Genomic DNA, 17,239 nt, shown 5'->3' with positions numbered 1-17,239 from the left:
AGAAGTCCACAAAACTGAATGTATTTCTAGATAAAATGATAAAATCTGGCCATAATAGTTCAAATACCTGAATTCATTATTTCTATACGTCTACAACATGTATTTAAAAATGCTCAAGCTATACACTGAAAAATGTCTGAACGAGAGACATGCACTTCACATGAAGGCATCAAGCAAACCACCAGTCAGTCACCCCGAAATATTCCAGACTTATATAGACTATACAATCTCGGATGACTACATCTTCATTCTACCGGGAAATCATCCAAACGGCAAAATTAACAACACTTCATAAACAATCAGATTATATGGCGCATGGTACGGGCGCCTACACTATTGTTGCTTATAGTAGCCACCCTGTTGAGGAGGGCGGTATTGACCTGGAATGGTGTAAGGAGGTCGAGGATGAGATCCGGCTTGTTGTGCATGGGAATTGTAGTATGGACCTCGCCACCCTGGATAAGCAGGTTGACCATAGTCATGGTTTGCAGGTGGCTGTTGCTGGGCCTGTGGAGGTGGGTATGGACTACCGGCTTGAGGAGGTGGGTACGGACTACCAGCTTGAGAAGGTGCATATGGACTACCAGTTTGAGGTGGCAGAACATAAGGAGATGGCATCTGCTGCGTCGAGCTATAGGGGGGAGGGTGAGCATACCCAGCCATTGCTGGCTGCTCAGGAGGATGGTAGTATGGTGTTTGAGGACGAGGATCTGTTTGCTGTTGTGAAACAGGTCTCTGAGCTTGATGTCCGACAGAAGGATAGCTGTTGTTGTATGTGCCTGTGCTTTTAGCATCTTGGAAATTGAGGCCTGCCATTTGTTTGTGCACATCTTCAATCATTTCCTGGCACTGGATGTTTCTAGTCATCACAAAATCACTGCACTGCTGCTTTACATTCGTTATTGCATCCTGTTGAAAACAGAAAAATCAAATTAACCACCCACCAAAGCTTATGGTGCCTCAGATAATGAGACTCTTTTTGCACAACATCGGAACATGAAGTCAGAGAGACAATTCTCAAATACAATCATGTGAAGATGATAGCATGCTCTCACATAAGACACCAGAAGAGATCAAACCATAACTACAAAAATAGCGTGCTCGAATAGCTATAAAGTAAAGTGCACAGCACACTGTTGAAAATTACCTGGAGAGTAACATAAAACTTTAACCCCTCGTTTATGTTGTCCTTAATTTCACGGAACTTTGCTATGGCAGCTTGAATCTGCTTGTAACATTTCTCACGAGATGCTGTGACAAATTGAGAAGGAATCAAAAACAAAACAAGCATGAATAAGAACGCAATCCATTAAAATTAAATAAGTAAAACTTTAGGCCGTAACAAAGCTGGAGGACCTTCTTACAAACACATCCAAACATAGAGTAAAGAAAAAGACCCAACATAGAAGAACGCTTTTATAATGATAGATTTTGAGATATCAACATGGACAGCAGAACAGGTAAGAAGAACAGATGCAAATTTGAGAAACATCTTATAAGCATGTAAAACACCCATGTTGGACGTGACAAAGACATGAGTTCGTTTGAATACGCAACATTCCAGATTGTGAATAAATGATGCAACCTTCCAACAAAGTGAAGAGTAGGAAGCATTCCTGAGTTGCCATATATTCCTGTACTAGTTAATATGATAATCAGCTTAGGAAAATTAGAGACATTTAGTCATATACCCATTCTTAGCACTAAAGATATAGATAAACCCTACACCATTTAATTTATATAAACAAACCCAAAAAATGACAGCTGGCCCTATTGAATTTAATTTTAATTATTAAATTACTTTGATGCCCTATTGAGCGTTTTGGGTTTTTTATGAGATTTTCGGGTTGGGCTTGTTTTAAGAAATCAATGGCAGTTTTTTAATTTATAAGAAGTTAAAAGCCTCTTTGTTATGTTGTAAATGGGCTTTGGGTGAGTTTCTAAAGTCCATTTCATATGGGGTTTTTTTTAAAATAATTTGGGCCCCTATATTGGGTATAATAGTGAATCTCCCTAAGAATTATAAGAAAAATGATTGAGATCTCAATGCGGAGACTTTTGGATAGTCACTGTCTCCTCCCCTAAAGGAAAAGAAAGTTTCCAGGTTGAGAAATCAGTGAGAACCTTAACAGCTAGACAAGCACCCTCACCCAGCCCAAGCACATCATGGTCAATATGGGGTAGGCTAAATCTAGCATGTAAACAAACAAGAAGGCAGATAACCATAGTTCATCTAACATAGTCAAGAAACAGGACATCTGGTACTTGTGCTTGTCTCAAGCCTCAGGTGAAATGAACTAACTTTGTTGACCAGCAAACCTCATTGGAATTCATGTTATGATCATTCTTGTAAAATAAAAGTATCCAGACTTCCAGTTCAAAACTAGCTTTGATTGTACTAACATACTTGAATGACTCTCATTCAATAATGCATCAATGAACCTTAAAGCATATAAACCATAACAAACAAGTTTTTTTTAATTATTATTTAAGCCCACCTTTGTAATCTTCAAGGTTGAAGATGGCAGCAAACTCATCATTTTGGGCCTGCAGATGGCAACAATCATTTTGATCATGAGATGGGTATAGAGAACTAGATCCAGTTCCACTTATTTAGGAATATTATATAAGAAGATGAAGTTTGTCCCCTAATATTTAGAGACCCTACATATATCTGTAAAAGTCACACTCAAAGGAATACTATACATGTTTTTTCGAACTATAGAATGACTGACAGGTCACGGGTAATCAGAAGTTTCCATAGCACGTAGCTTAATCTGACACATCCATCTCAACTATCCAAAAAGATAGTGTGTGTGTGGGTGTGTGTGTCTTCTCTCATAAGACCTCCTCCAAGATGTTAAAAGGAATTGAACCTTGGACCAGCATATCATTTAAACCTTATCCCTCTCAACCACAATATAAAAAATTGCTCTTTTGAAAATTCAAAATAAGTAGAAAAAATGATATTGAAGAAACATGTAAATGAAAGTCCAACTAAGATTAAATAAGAAATAGACCTGGATTTGCAGCAATAATTGTTCTTGAGCCTCAATATTTTGGGCAATGTCTTCGCATATATGATCATATTTTGATATCTCCTTCCTGAACAGATCCTCATAGGAGCCAGTTGAGGTCATCAACTTAGGAAGTATATCATCCTGAGGACATATATAAATATAAGCCCAACAAAGCACTAAACTTAAGAACCAAGGCATCATAACGATTGAAAAAGCTCATCCATGAAGTGCTACAGTAGCAAAGAAACTTTTCCCAAAAAGTTGCATCCAAAATCAAAGTAAGAATAAATCTACCAATCAAGGAATTATTTATGATTTCAGGAAATCAATCCAGCTAGTTAATAACAGAATAAGGTAAGAAAAAGGGCATCTCAAGAAAAGAAAATTAAAACACAAAAAGAGGGGAGGAAAGAACAATAAAGGCATTAACAAGCAAAACGAATATAATCAACTAATCAACTAATCAATGCACCTTTCTTTTCATCTCTTTAAGCATGTCTTCAAGACCTGCTCGTTGAGCACCAAGAGTTTCCAATTGCCTCTGCATTGAGCACAAAAATTTAAAATGTAAAAGTATTCATTACATAACTAACAATGACCAAACCAACTAAGGTTGCACAAAATTAACCTATTTTCCAATACAATACAACAGGGTCAACTTCATATAAGGTTATATATACAAATAGATATATGGGACACCCATGAGCGCATACACAAACACATACACAGTTTAACAGATATTTAAACTAATAGTACATTATAACTATACTCTCGTTAGTATGAGATCAACCACTAAACTGTCATGAGGTTATAATCATTTTCTTTTAAACATTACAATGATTTGAAAGCAAGTATGAGGATGGAAAACAGTACCTTACAAAAATACTAGCACTTGCATCCACTAAATTATTACAAAAATTACCACAACTAGGCAAGTATCTAAAGAAAATAGGAATGGACCACCAGCAAGAAAAGAATGAGCATAACAGAAATATGTTAAAACATACAGGAATAACCATATAAGTCAACTCATGTAACCCTTATAGAGATGAACTACAAAAGGGGGAAGACTTACCAGGCTCTGCTTCAGGGCCCCCAAAATAGCATCTTCATTGGCATCCAAAGACATTATTGGCCTTGCCAGAGTTGGGAGGGCAGATTCAATCTGAGAGTAAAAACAACATAAAATAATTTACAAATACATGGCACTAACAGTAGATAAAAAAGTTCAATTCCACTGGAGAGAGAGAGAGAGAGAGAGAGAGAGAGAGAGAGAGAGAGGAAGAAGAAGAAGAAGTGATATATAAGAAAAAGAACGAGAATTACCGGACGACGATCAAGGATTGACATGAGAGCTGAATGCTCTCTGACTGAGCGCTCAATCCGAGCATCACTATCCGCAGCTTGCTTCAAGTTAGCTGCGAACCTGTTTAGCCTATCCTGTAAGTTCTTTGTAAGAGTGCTTGACTGAGGCCTCGTCCATCGGGCTCCAAATTGGCTTTTAAACTGAGCATCTTCTCTTGCCTCTTTCTGCAAGAGCTCCTCAATGTGTATCAGAATCTCCTGGTTCACCCTTCTCAAATCCCTAAGCTGCTGTAACTCAGCTTCCAAACCAGCAGGGCCCCCACTTATCTGCACTGCCTCCACATCTTCTTTAAGATCCGTAGGAAGAGTAAAATTCCCTTCCAATGCAAGAATAGACTCTGGAAGGTCCATTTCCTTGAGCCTCACTCTGGTCAGTTCACTCGCTTGTTGCAACTTTTCTGCTTGTGTTCTGATAATGTCATCAACCATTTCAGTGTATCTGGAAAGATTTTTAGCACTACTATCTGGAACAAGACTGGCAAACATCTTCTCCTTGCTCGCATCTAAGACCTCATTCATCGCCAAAGGCTTCACCATGGAAAATGCTGGAAGGGGTGGTAAGGAACTAGGGGAAGGAACCCTCATGAGGTAAACTCTATCATTCTCCTTCACAGCCCTCTCCAGATTACGGTTAAGATTGGCCTCTAACTTGCTAATTGCATCCAGAATCTGTGCAGCAGCCCCTTTTGTGGATTTCTTAGCCTCAGATAAAGCACTGATCCCACTCTTTAACCGTGCAATTTCTTCTGCAATCTCTTCTTTCTCATGCAGCTCTAGACCATACCTATAGCAAGCTTCTGCATAAAAGAGAGCTGCCTTTAACTGCATGTGTGAGATCCAGGCCCTGTCAAAATGCTGGTTTAAAGGCGGAACATTGCATGCCGCTAAAGCTTCCTCGTAATACAGCCCAACCTATAACCACATCCATGTCAAATCAATTAAGAGCAAACCAAGCGGATCATTAAAAATGATAGAAATATGAAACTTAATTTCTCTACCATCGTATGATTTAATCACGTTGGAGAGACCCAAAACATAGTAGTTCAGAAGAAACTAAAAGTTACAATTCCGAGAATATCAATGAAGTATATAGTCTTCAGTGCAACGTTGTCAATATGATATTTGCTAAAAATCAGCTAAAATCCACTACCTGCAAACAGAATACAGGAAGCAATCGGTTTTGCCATAGCCATAAGACCCATTTCATACCTGCTATTGTTTTAGTTAAAGTACACTTTTTTCTACAATAAATAACGTCTGTAATCCCCACTGCACACAACTTGTGAAATAAAAGAAAATTAACATTTCATAGCAGAATCGCCTACTCAAACAAACCCATATGCTGCAATTCAACCAATCACACAATACTTACCAACACACTTCTAAGTTCTTCCTAGTCTATCAAAACCCAATTCAATCGTTTTCACCAATCACTCGAAAACCCCACTTTGAAATCAATCAAATAGATACAATAGGACCCTCACCTGCCTCGAGATCTTCGCGCAAACACCCGGCGTGCTCCCTTTGGCTATGGTATTCTCAAAGACGCACTCCTGCGCCTGTGCCAGCATCAACCTCTCCAACATCCCAGCACACTCCACCGACAAATCGACCGTCGTCGAGCTCCCAATCGATGCCTTGGTCGCCGCATTGTCTCGCAAAAACGCGAACGCCCCGGCCGAGGCAATAAACGCGTGAGAAGCCAGCCGCCGACCGTCAACGGTGGCGCGATCGTAGGAAAGCCCAATCTGACTATACACAGCGCCCAAATTGAACAAAACGGCAGCCTTTTCCAAGTGGATGTTCTGCTGGGAAGCCTTTTGCTTGTTTTTGAAGGCGTCTTGCCAAACGAAAGTGATGGTATTGATATGATCCTTATCGGGTGAGATGGGGAAGCGGGTCTCGACGAGGCAGAGGGCTTTGTAGTAATTTTGGAGGAGGTCGCGGCGGGTCGTGAGTGATGGGTCGGGTTGGCGCTCGAGGTCGGAGCGGAGCTGTTTCACCGTTTGGAGATCGTCTTCGAGGTTCTGGGCTTCGCGTTCGGAGTAGTTGAAGGCGATGTAGTTGCGGAGTGGGCGGTAGAGATCGATTTGGGTCGTCTTCTTCTCGAAGATGGCGAGCATGACGTTTGTGGCGGTGCCTGATGTGGAGGCTGAAGACGCCATTATTGGGACTTCGGAGTTTGCTGAGATTTGATGAATTCAAGGAAAAAATAAATGAAAAAGATGAAGAAGAAGATGGTGAAGAATATAGACTTGGGAGTTTTAACGAGTGAAATTGACCAAGTCAGTCTGCCACTCTGCCTTGTGCGGGTTGTTTTTCTTTTCCTTCTCCACAAAGGAAACTTAAAAATGGAAATTTCTGTGATTTTGTTTGATTTCTACATTCGTTCTATAACGCCATTTTACTTTGGTAAAAAAAAAATTTTTATTTAAACAAACTTTTCTTTTTCTTTTTTCTGTAAAAAACATAAAGGGAAATTTGATTTACTAGCGGGGCATTATAGTCCTTTCATTTTACAAAATCAAAATTATATATTTGCAAAAAATTAAGAGTCGGTGTGCCGTGCGCGTCCCTGTATTTATACACCCCTCAAAGGCCCCAACGGCCAACGCGTAGACGTTTCTGGAAAGCCAAAAGTCAAGCCCTAGCTCTCTTCCAAGGCCACGAATTACGTCCTTCGATCTCTCTCTCTCTCTCTCTCTCTCTCTCTCTCTCTCTCTCTCATCTTGCAGGTAAGTTTCTTCTGCTAATCCTATGACCTCGTTCCAGTCACCAATTCATTGACAGTTTAGGGGTTTATAATTCTGTATTTTAGTGATAAGATCTGTTGTAAAATTTGGGGTTTTGATATCGTTAATCTGATCGTCTAATTAATTAAAATTACGGGATTATATGTATGTTCATTCTGGGGTTTGACTCGGTTACTGAGAAAAGAACTATAGTTGCCGAAAGTAAATTTCAATTCATTGTGATGCAAAGAAAGAAAATATATTTAGTGAAAAATGGATCTTCAGCTATATTCTGTCACTGTTTGATAATTTAAAGATTAAAGAATGGGTTTTTGATATCTGACAAAAAAATTACGTCATTACCTTGCAGGCAGTTTGGAAGTAGACCTGCAGCTGTGGGCTGTTGAGGCTGGACTTTGGTCTTTTGAGCTGTGGGTTTTCTCCGGATAAGGTAAGAAAGCCGAATTGAATTTCTGAACTACTGTTCCATTTATTTTCTAATGTGAGAAGTATCATTCTTTACGTGTGTATTATTCTTGGTGGAATGGATTTGCATTCTTTCGTTTTGATTGTAAACTTGTGTCAGTGCCATAACCTTTCAGTTGGTAACAATTGTTATTGTTAGGTATTTTGGTGGATACTGATTTGTAGATTAACCTAGGATAGGAATGATTCATAGTGGGTAATATACCAGGTTTTCTGGAGTAATTAGTCACTGTTCATATGTTGGTTGGATATTTGTTATTCTGAATTTTCTGTATGGCTTAAAAATGATGAATGTTAAGATGTGAGGAAGAAGGAGGGCATTTATGACTGAAGTGTGATGCCTGGTATTTTATAGGGAAAGAGAACATTATTTTTAAGGTTCTTTTCTGTTAGCTCATTTTGAATGACATTGAGTATCAAGCAATCACTCATTGATTTGGCATTAGTATTCATCTTCGTATATGGGATTCTAAAACAAGGTTGTGATTGTTATTGAACATACTCTATGGTTAAGGAACTAACATTTTTTTTTCTCTTCTGTGAGATGTACTTCCGGTCATCATACAAACATGCAGATATTGTGCTGGTTTTTATATCTAAATGGATACCAGGAGGTTCATGCAACTGGTTGAGGAGAAGAAGAAAAGAGCTTTGGAGAAGAAAGAAGCCCCTTTGAAATGGGAGCAGAAACTAGAAGCTGCTGCCAAGGCAAAAGCTGATGCTGAAGCCAAAGAGAGGAAGCTGAAATCTTCAAAGCATAAGAGAAGATCTGTGTCAGTTTCTGATAATGATAGTGACACTGACAGCAGTGATGGTAGAAGAAAGTCAAGTAAAAGAACTCACAAAAAGCACAAGAAGCACGCTCACTCAGATACAAGTGACAGTGAGAAGAGGAAGGAGAAGAAATCCAAGAGAAAGCCAAAGAGACATTCTTCAAGCTCAAGTGATGAAGGCAGTGATGAATATGAGAGTGATTACGAAGGAAATAGGAAGAGGAAGAAGCGAAACCACAAAAGGCACAGACATCATGATTCTAGATCAGACTCTGGTGCTTCCAATTCTTCCAGTGATGATGATATTGAGACAGTCAAGAGAAGTCATTCGAAGCACCACAGGCGCCATCAGAGGTCAGATTCAGATTCTTCTGGTTCTTACAGTGATGAGGATGAGAGAAGAATCCGAAGGGGTCATTCTAAGCACCACAAACGCCACCGACAGTTGAGATCCCTTTCTCCTGATTCTTCAAGTTATGAGGATGGTGATGTTAGAAGGAAAAGGCACGCAAAACACCGTAAACGTCATAGGCGATCAAGATCACCTAGTGTTGATTCTAGGTCAGCAGACTCTGATTCCCACTTACACGACAGAAGGAGCAGATCTTTAGGAAAGTCATCAGATGATAACCATGACGAAGCAGGTAAACAGTTGAGGCACAAGAGAAGTGGCCACCATTGCCATCATCACCACAAACATCGTTACCATCACTTAGATGAGGACAGAGATCCTGAGCCCAATGGAAAGCACATAGAAGATGCTAAAGGAAATGCAACTGATAACAACTACAATGATGCCCACGAGGATAAAATTAGTAGGCTTATCTTTTAAAATGCGGGTTAGCACTTCAGTGTATTGGTCTTGTTTACTTTGTTTCAATTCTTGATTGCAGAAAACTAAATTGTGTAACGTTGCCTGAATTTGTACCCTAACTTGTCACTTGAATTGAGATGCCTGTTCTTTCTTAACATATTCCAATAACGAGTTGGATTTTATTTGAAATTGTCACAGTGGAATTCTTTTTCCTCCGAAAGGAAATTTAGATCTTATTAAGTGTTTTAGAAATGTGACTACACCAAAGAAAACTTGTAGATTGACGTCTAGACATGTATCTAAATCGTCTATGTGACGTTACAGCCTTTAAAATCAGTTTACCGGACTTTCTGATATCAATACAAAAATTGGCTAATATCATTTAAAAGTTCAGAACAAGTTGACTTGCAAGTTCCTTCCATGTCGAAGCTAAAATTTTATAATTCTATCCTCTGGGAGCGATCATTAACAATTTTGACATACATAATTCTATCCTCTGGGAGCGATCATTAACAATTTTGACATACAAACTACAAAGATGCTTGCAAGTCAGAATCTCAAAATTGTATTTATTTTCTTTTTCCAAGCTTAGGATAATCTATCCTCAGCAGTGGGGAACAAATCAATACACTGTCCCTCAGTACTAATGATACAACAATCGATTTTGATGGTTTAGTCAGAAATTCTTCAGTATTTTTTCACTGGAGACTCCATCTGCTATAAGAATTGAGGTAACCTCCTGCAATGAGAAAACATTTCAAATTGTACGTCTGCTTTGAAACTTGATCGCGATAGAGATCAAAGTGACAATGCTGAAGCTAACACCAGAATTAAGTCTATAGCAGCATATGGAGAGTGGCTTAGCTTGCACTACTTGCTACATTGACAGACATGAGAACTAAATGAGGCATCAACTATTTTAAACAAAAGACACCTCACTCACTGGAGTTGGTCATCGCCCAAATTCCTTTTATCTACATTTCTCTTTACATGTATCACATAGTTCTATTTTTCTGACTAACAATGATTGTGTAATCCACTAAAGTAAGCAAATTCAGTTGGTTGACTGCTAAGGGTGGAACTGGTTTATATGAACAATCATGACCATATCAACCAATGCCAAAAGACAAACATCATATCTGTAACGAAAGCAAAAGACAGATACATTGGCGCAAGCTACTATGCAGATGCCAACGAAATGTGATAAAGTTTAAATGATAGCAGCAAGCCGTGTGAAATAAAGATATCATGGGAAACCACAAAAACTTGGACCATGATCATAAAACTTTAATTTCAAAATCAACAGATTCGTCTATTTACTGGTCCTTCTAAACATATAAGATAAGGAACAAGATAAAGCTTTAGGACAAACTGATCTTTGTACTTTTGTTTAACCAAATAAATGGTAATGCAATAAATTATTTACACCTAAGTTGTGGGACAAACTAGTAAACAAGACAATGGTAGCACATTGTCTGGCGCAGATCAGGACTGAGACTAGCTCCTTGTAAGATTTCAAAATTATATAGGTCACAGAACAATATCTATCTTTAAGTCCATGTATGAGTGTGAACATGACAAACACAAGACATTCAGTCGATTATAACTTTTTTTTATTACCAATGTAGCGGCCACAAGATAAAATGTGAACCCAGAGGATGATCAGAAAGATTCAAACAAACATGGAGACGCAAACCAAAAAATTTACAAATGCGAAATAGAACATTAAGGTACCTCAGTCATCTGCTTCTGCCCACATAAAACAGCACCTGTAGAAAGAGGGTTATAAATTTGCTTGGCTCTGGAAAAAGCAGCCTGAAAATGTAACCATAGAAAGCATTATTTGGGCAGTTCAAAGTGAGACGACTCAAAATAAGCTTACAACCCACTGAAGCGCATGAGCACAGGTCTACCTGCACATAACCACTTTGTCCCGTCCAACCATCATGCGGCTGTGATAATACTGGCACAATCTCAACACCTGAAGATTCCCAGTCCTTAAATCTATCCTATAAGATTTGGGAGGAACAAAAACCACAATCACGCAAAAGTCATAAATTGAAATTGAGCATATGAAAACAAATAAATAGAATTTCATGTCTAGAAACCTGATAAGCCATTCTGTCGAGGTTTCTAGCCCCATAGAAGAGCTTGACGTCAGATCTTGTATCGGCGCTAAACCCCGATTCAATCAGAGAACGGATTGGACTGCACATATTCAAGGGCTGTGGCATGTCAAATCGCTTGTAAATAAGCAAATAAATCCACCCTAATGCTCTAAAATCAAATAATGTTTTTTTCTTCTGACCTTATTCCAGATCCCGTGGCGAATATTAGAACCGTCGGGTATTTCTCGGGCGGGTCGATCCGATCGATCTCGAAGCCTTTCCCCATAGCCTGGCTTAGCTCCACGACGTCCCCTCTCTTGAGCCTGCACAGAAGCTCCGCTGTGGACCCCGCCACGCTCTTCACCAAGAACTCGAACACGCCCTTTGTCGCCGCCAACGAAGGCGGCGACGCGATGGCCAGAAACGAGGGTTTGGACTCGTCCGGGACGCGAAGCTGGAGATACTGGCCAGCGCGCGTGTGGGACGAAGCGAGGTCGGGCGCGTCGGACAGGTCGATGCGGACGTGGAAGAGCGACTCGGCCGCTGGTTCAATCTCGGAGAGTGGGGCTTGGGTCCAGAGCGCGGTGTCCTGGCGTACTGCGGCGGCGACACTGGCGAAGCGGTGGCGGCGTAGTTTTAGTTTTAGGTGGTTGGGGTTGAGGCGGCGTAAGATAGACATGGGAGGGAGGGGTGAGCTAAGGTGCGCATGGGAGTGGAGGAGGGGCACCGAAGCGGGTTGGAAGATTGTAAATGACATGGCTGTTGGGTTTGGGTTGGGAGGATTTTATGTTTGTGTCGGGGGGCTACGGTGGGAAAAGGCCGGCGCCAAAGCAGGTGATGACACAACAGACAGTCGAGAATCTCAAAGGTCAAGTGATGAACCCGTGGTTGGATCGGGTTGAGGTTAGACTTGGATAGTCGCGTGTCCACGTGGCACTGGTTTTGGGAGATCCTGGGCTTATGGAGGATAACTGATAAAGCAATTCGTTGTGACGTAGACACTGGACTAGACTATTTGATTTCAATTAAAACGGGCAAGAGTCATGAGCAGAGGATGCAGGGGATCCGGATCCATGATCTAGACCACCAAACGATCCAAGCCAAACCATCAAACGAACGAGGGCATCAATTGTTGGGCGTGTGGATGAAGACATTCAAGTTAAAAGACCGTTTAGCTGGGTTTGAGTCCACACAACCAAGAAATTGAACAAGGACAGGTCTGCAATGAATAACATAATCGAAGTCGAAATTATTTGCATATCGCAGCTAACCTAACCAGCCACTCTACAACTCCACGTAGTAAAACAAAACAAGGGATTATGCATATGAAGTACACAAGAAGCAAATTGGATAACAGCTAGGCTAGGCATAGCCCGCAACTCTCAAGTAATTCACATGAACAAGGGTTTAACTTAACATCAATCGCATCCAATTTTTCAAAATAGAAAAGGAAAAAAAAAATTTACAAGTCCTCTTTCTTTTTCCCCTTATTGAACAAGAAGAAAAAAGGGGTTAGGCCCATTGGCTCCATTTCTCTCACACTCTGCAATATGCTTAAATCTGAAATGGAAAATGCTCATACACTTTGTTTCTCAAAAATGAAAATCCTGTCCGCTAGCAATGCCAGCTGCATCTAAATTATTTGGGTTTTTCGCAATTATCAAGATAAAAGGAACAGGTGAGATGGGGGAAGAAGATTAGGCAGCAGACTCCTTGGCAATCTTCTCTGCCTTAGCAATGACCTCCTCGATACCTCCAACCATGTAGAACGATTGTTCTGAAAGGTCATCGTACTTTCCATCCAACACTCCCTGTCAAAATAAAATAACAAAAACATAGCATGAATCACGCTCACTAGTCCTTATATCATCAAGTCAAAAACAGCCAAATTTAAACATTGGTACTATTCATGCATGCAGAAAATAGATGGGTGTAACTTAAGGGGGTGACTCGGTGGTAAGTAACATTGTTAACTCATGGCCTTTATTCTTGTGGAGAACGAGAGAAATAAACTGAGATAGCATCAAGCATAGATTTAAATGATTAACAGATACCGAAAGGTCAACCAAAAACAAAAGTTGTCCTTATCCTGAATAAAATGATTATCAAAAGATAACAAAGATTAGAACAGACTTTGATGGACATAAAAAAAACCCCATCCTCTATCATCCTGAATTTGGCAAACCTTAATTCTCCTGTTAATACTTTAATGACTCCATCATTTCAAAACATACATAATTAATTGTTATAGTAAAATATCATGGAAAACAAGAACTATATAATTAATAGTTTCTCCAAGAGAGGAATTCCACCAGTAATTGGGAAAATAATAAACAAAACTTCAATATCAGAAATGAGGAAACATGCAGACAGAACAGAGAGGGTGAGAGGAGGCAGGGATACCTGGAAGCTGGTAATGCTTTCTTTCAACTCCACGTATTTTCCAGGGGCACCAGTGAAAACCTCTGCAACATGGAACGGCTGGCTCAAGAAACGTTGAATTTTACGGGCACGGGCGACTGTCAACTTATCGTCTTCACTAAGCTCATCCATCCCCAAAATAGCAATAATATCTTGCAAATTCTTGTAATCTTGAAGAACCTTCTGGACACCACGAGCAGTGTTGTAGTGTTCCTCACCCAAAATATGAGGGGAGAGCATACGAGATGTGGAATCAAGAGGATCGACGGCGGGATAGATACCAAGCTCAGAGATCTGTTCAATTCAAAATGTCAACAAGGTTACTGAAAATATAGCTTGGCAAGATAAACTGCAATTAATCCATGTAGATGTCAGACCTGTCGTGACAGCACAGTGGTGGCATCCAAATGAGCGAAGGTGGTGGCAGGAGCTGGATCTGTCAAGTCATCAGCAGGCACATAAATAGCTTGGACAGAAGTGATGGAACCCTTCTTAGTGGTAGTAATACGCTCTTGAAGACCTCCAAGATCAGTAGCTAAAGTAGGTTGGTATCCAACAGCAGATGGGATACGACCAAGCAAAGCAGACACCTCAGAGTTTGCCTGCAGGATGGGCCAGAAAGAAACATAGCGTCACTAACAATATTCAATGTCTGAGGACAAACAATCTTTAATAGTTCCTCAGCAACCACGCTTACTTGGGTAAAGCGGAAAATGTTGTCAATAAAGAGAAGCACATCTTGCCCTTCAGCATCACGGAAGTGTTCTGCCACAGTCAGCCCAGTCAAACCAACACGAGCACGAGCACCAGGGGGCTCATTCATTTGACCATACACTAGAGCACATTTGCTGTCAGCCTGATGAAAAAGAAAAGGAAGAAGAGCAAGTAAGCAATAACTTTCCAGAAAACGCAGACAGTGATGAATGTGTAGAGAGAGGGTGGCAAGTGAAATGCAGTGTCTTTACCTGCTTTTCACCTAGCTTAATGACACCACTCTCAATCATTTCCCTGTACAAGTCATTACCCTCACGAGTACGTTCTCCAACACCGGCAAACACGGAGAAACCACCTGATCAATGAAAAGAGATGTAAACAAACAATAACACGGACAAACCAGTGTACTAACATGTATATATTCAAAAAACTGACCATGAGCCTTTGCAACATTGTTGATAAGTTCCATAATAAGCACAGTTTTTCCTACACCAGCACCACCAAACAACCCAATCTTTCCTCCTCTTTGGTAGGGAGCAAGAAGGTCTACAACCTGTATATGAAGCCAGTAATTTAGTAAACTGAATCTAGAGCACATAACATCTACTTTAAAGGAAGGGAATACAGCAATTAGAGGATCAAATGCTATTACAAGTAAAGATAGTAGAGGTTAAAACCAAAATACCTTGATTCCAGTAACAAGGATCTGCTGTTCAGTTGCTTGCTCAACAAAGGCAGGAGCTTCTCTATGGATGGGCAGAAAGTGATCGGTTTCTGTTGGAGTATTCACAAAGAAATTGTCAGAAACTTGCGTGGCATGTATTTGACATGTTGCAGTAAACTATTCACACAACTACTTAACCAAGTGATTTGTTTTTAAAGGTTTCTAAATTTCTTACTCATATCGCCTCTCTCATCAATGGGCTCTCCGATGACATTCATGATTCGACCAAGGGTAGCCCTACCAACAGGCACCTAAAAAGGCAAATAAATACCAAAATATAAGTCAGAATTCAAGGAAAAACAAATTTGAAAACTGAAACTAAATTCAAAAAAATAAACACATCAATTACAACAAAAAAGAGTGCTGAATGATCTAGATTATAGACAAAAAAGGGAAATGCCAAAGAAAAGATCACAATTTGACCACATAAAATCCGAAGAAAATCTAGCCAATGAAGACATGTTTAAATTTAATAGCTAACGGTCAATGTATTACTTGAACCCTAAAAAGGGCCTAAAATATTAAAGCTTTGAACAGCAGAAGCCAGAAATGTAAATCACTCAGCAACGATTCTACTAAGAGAAAATGTACCAGAGAGAAAAACAATAATAACTTCCAGATCTGAAAACCCCAGCAACAATTCATAAATCAATCAAAACCCAACACATTCCCATTCATAAAAGCATCAAAGTCAACAGTTTCCCATCAAACATAACGAAACCCTAACATTTCTCATCAAATCTAGTGACAACCATGGCCTAGGAGGTAAAATCAGTAAGCGCGGACCGGGAAACAATCGTATATATAGCTTACAGTGATAGGAGAACCGGTGTTGAGCACGCGCTGTCCTCTGACAAGCCCTTCAGTACCATCCATAGCAATGGTCCTGACCATGTTCTCACCCAAGTGCTGAGCCACCTCAAGCACCAACCGGATCGAGTTGTCCAGCACTTCAAGTGCAGTCAAGATCGGGGGCAAGCCCTCCTCGAACCTCACATCGACAACGGCTCCGATCACCTGGCACACCTGCCCGATCGCGCCCTTCCCGGTGAATTCGTCGGTAATTTTTCCCTTCCCGGCGTCCTTACTTTTAGGGGATGATGACGCCGTCGTTGTCTCGGCAGCCGCGGCGGTGGCGTAATGGGCCACGCGGTTGAGGATGTAGCCGTAAGGAGAAGCGCATCGAGACGATGGCGATGGGGATGCGATTCTAGGGTTAGGGCTTGAGATCGGAGATTTAGAAGGTGCTCGGCGTACGGAGGACCGGGCGAGAGAAGATAAGAGCCTTCGCGAAGCCATTTTGCTAGGGCTTCAGGTAGACAATGGGAGAGTAAAGAAGAGACTAGGGTTTGTGAAGCCAGGTGCAAATGCTATATGTACAGCTACTGAGCCCCAAAATGGGAATATTCTATTTTCATTTTTTCCCTTTTTTTCATTTTTTCTATTTTCCTATGATTTCATTTTTCATTTTGACCTTTTCGGCATCTCCGTGAGGATGGGTGGTGGAGGTTATAAGGTCGTTGCCAAACACTCCCTATGTTTCACTTTATTCTCTTTGTTTTTATTTTATTTTATTTATTTCCTGATAACGCTCTTTAATTTGATTTGATGTCGTGAAATGTATGGTGTATGCCAGTAAAACGCTCCGTCTCCCGCATCGGCGCTATCATGTTCAGGTCGTTTTGCGTTTGGTCTAATAATCACACATTTTACTATTTGCAGCTTACTCGCATGACCCCCTCTCCTCGTGTGCTCATTCCACACTTCCACTAAACTAGGTAACAAACAACAAGAAAGTCAAAATGTTTTTAGACACCATTGTTGATTCAAGTTTGATAGTATTATTGATTAAAATGCGAAAATAAAAAATTTATATTGTTACCAAACTAAGGGGGTGTATTCAATTGGGATTTTAAAAGATTTTAACGAAGTTTAAAAGTGTATTTAATCACGATTTTATAGAAGTCTATACCATTTTTGGTGTATTCAATTTATACTTTTTAAACTCCATTCAAATTTAGATGTATTCAATCACGATTTTAAAAAACTTTATAAAAGTTTGAGTGTATTCAAAACCTTATT

General features: G+C 40.2%; 4 protein-coding genes across 5 annotated transcripts; 1 reads left to right on the top strand and 3 right to left on the bottom strand.

The window, feature by feature from the left end:
- Positions 37-6,758, bottom strand: LOC18789216 (ALG-2 interacting protein X). Its single transcript, XM_007226952.2, has 8 exons — positions 5,870-6,758; positions 4,347-5,297; positions 4,096-4,185; positions 3,493-3,561; positions 3,021-3,161; positions 2,499-2,547; positions 1,148-1,251; positions 37-909 (listed from the first exon to the last, which is right to left on the bottom strand). Exons 1-8 carry the CDS (start codon positions 6,548-6,550, stop codon positions 334-336), a joined length of 2,661 nt encoding a protein of 886 aa, XP_007227014.1. The 5' UTR covers positions 6,551-6,758; the 3' UTR covers positions 37-333.
- On the top strand, positions 6,983-9,379 carry LOC18789645 (protein FAM133A). 2 transcript variants are annotated; one of them, XM_020554145.1, is made up of 3 exons: positions 6,983-7,120; positions 7,488-7,568; positions 8,179-9,379. In XM_020554145.1, the coding sequence occupies exon 3, from the start codon at positions 8,204-8,206 to the stop codon at positions 9,206-9,208; it is 1,005 nt and encodes a 334-aa protein (XP_020409734.1). In that variant the 5' UTR covers positions 6,983-7,120; positions 7,488-7,568; positions 8,179-8,203; the 3' UTR covers positions 9,209-9,379. The 2 variants fall into 2 exon arrangements, with proteins under 2 accessions (XP_020409734.1, XP_020409733.1); XM_020554144.1 differs by having other exon boundaries at positions 8,148-9,379.
- On the bottom strand, positions 9,630-12,294 carry LOC18789889 (fruit protein pKIWI502). The gene is made up of 5 exons (XM_007223138.2): positions 11,499-12,294; positions 11,299-11,398; positions 11,104-11,199; positions 10,925-11,005; positions 9,630-9,929 (listed from the first exon to the last, which is right to left on the bottom strand). Exons 1-5 carry the CDS (start codon positions 12,053-12,055, stop codon positions 9,867-9,869), a joined length of 897 nt encoding a protein of 298 aa, XP_007223200.1. The 5' UTR covers positions 12,056-12,294; the 3' UTR covers positions 9,630-9,866.
- Positions 12,630-16,714, bottom strand: LOC109946432 (ATP synthase subunit beta, mitochondrial). The gene is made up of 9 exons (XM_020554143.1): positions 15,971-16,714; positions 15,333-15,408; positions 15,119-15,207; positions 14,869-14,986; positions 14,685-14,788; positions 14,417-14,575; positions 14,097-14,321; positions 13,702-14,013; positions 12,630-13,109 (listed from the first exon to the last, which is right to left on the bottom strand). The coding sequence occupies exons 1-9, from the start codon at positions 16,454-16,456 to the stop codon at positions 12,996-12,998; spliced, it is 1,683 nt and encodes a 560-aa protein (XP_020409732.1). The 5' UTR covers positions 16,457-16,714; the 3' UTR covers positions 12,630-12,995.

Source organism: Prunus persica, chromosome G1, assembly GCF_000346465.2.
Source record: "Prunus persica cultivar Lovell chromosome G1, Prunus_persica_NCBIv2, whole genome shotgun sequence".
In the NCBI taxonomy this organism is placed as follows: Eukaryota; Viridiplantae; Streptophyta; class Magnoliopsida; order Rosales; family Rosaceae; genus Prunus; species Prunus persica.
The sequence above is the reverse complement of the archived record's forward strand: the minus strand, read 5'-3'. Positions and strand labels throughout refer to the sequence as shown.

Coding starts and splice junctions, on each gene's coding strand:
- LOC18789216 (XM_007226952.2), bottom strand. CDS start 6,550: ATGGCGTCTTCAGCCTCCACATCAGGCACCGCCACAAACGTCATGCTC. Junction 5,298..5,869: donor GCGCGAAGATCTCGAGGCAG/GTGAGGGTCCTA, acceptor ATGTGGTTATAG/GTTGGGCTGTATTACGAGGA. Junction 1,252..2,498: donor CAACCTTGAAGATTACAAAG/GTGGGCTTAAAT, acceptor AATTTGTCACAG/CATCTCGTGAGAAATGTTAC.
- LOC18789645 (XM_020554145.1), top strand. CDS start 8,204: ATGGATACCAGGAGGTTCATGCAACTGGTTGAGGAGAAGAAGAAAAGA.
- LOC18789889 (XM_007223138.2), bottom strand. CDS start 12,055: ATGTCATTTACAATCTTCCAACCCGCTTCGGTGCCCCTCCTCCACTCC. Junction 11,399..11,498: donor GCCACGGGATCTGGAATAAG/GTCAGAAGAAAA, acceptor GAATATGTGCAG/TCCAATCCGTTCTCTGATTG. Junction 11,006..11,103: donor GACAAAGTGGTTATGTGCAG/GTAGACCTGTGC, acceptor TTACATTTTCAG/GCTGCTTTTTCCAGAGCCAA.
- LOC109946432 (XM_020554143.1), bottom strand. CDS start 16,456: ATGGCTTCGCGAAGGCTCTTATCTTCTCTCGCCCGGTCCTCCGTACGC. Junction 15,409..15,970: donor ACACCGGTTCTCCTATCACT/GTAAGCTATATA, acceptor TTGCCTTTTTAG/GTGCCTGTTGGTAGGGCTAC. Junction 14,322..14,416: donor ACATTTTCCGCTTTACCCAA/GTAAGCGTGGTT, acceptor CCCATCCTGCAG/GCAAACTCTGAGGTGTCTGC.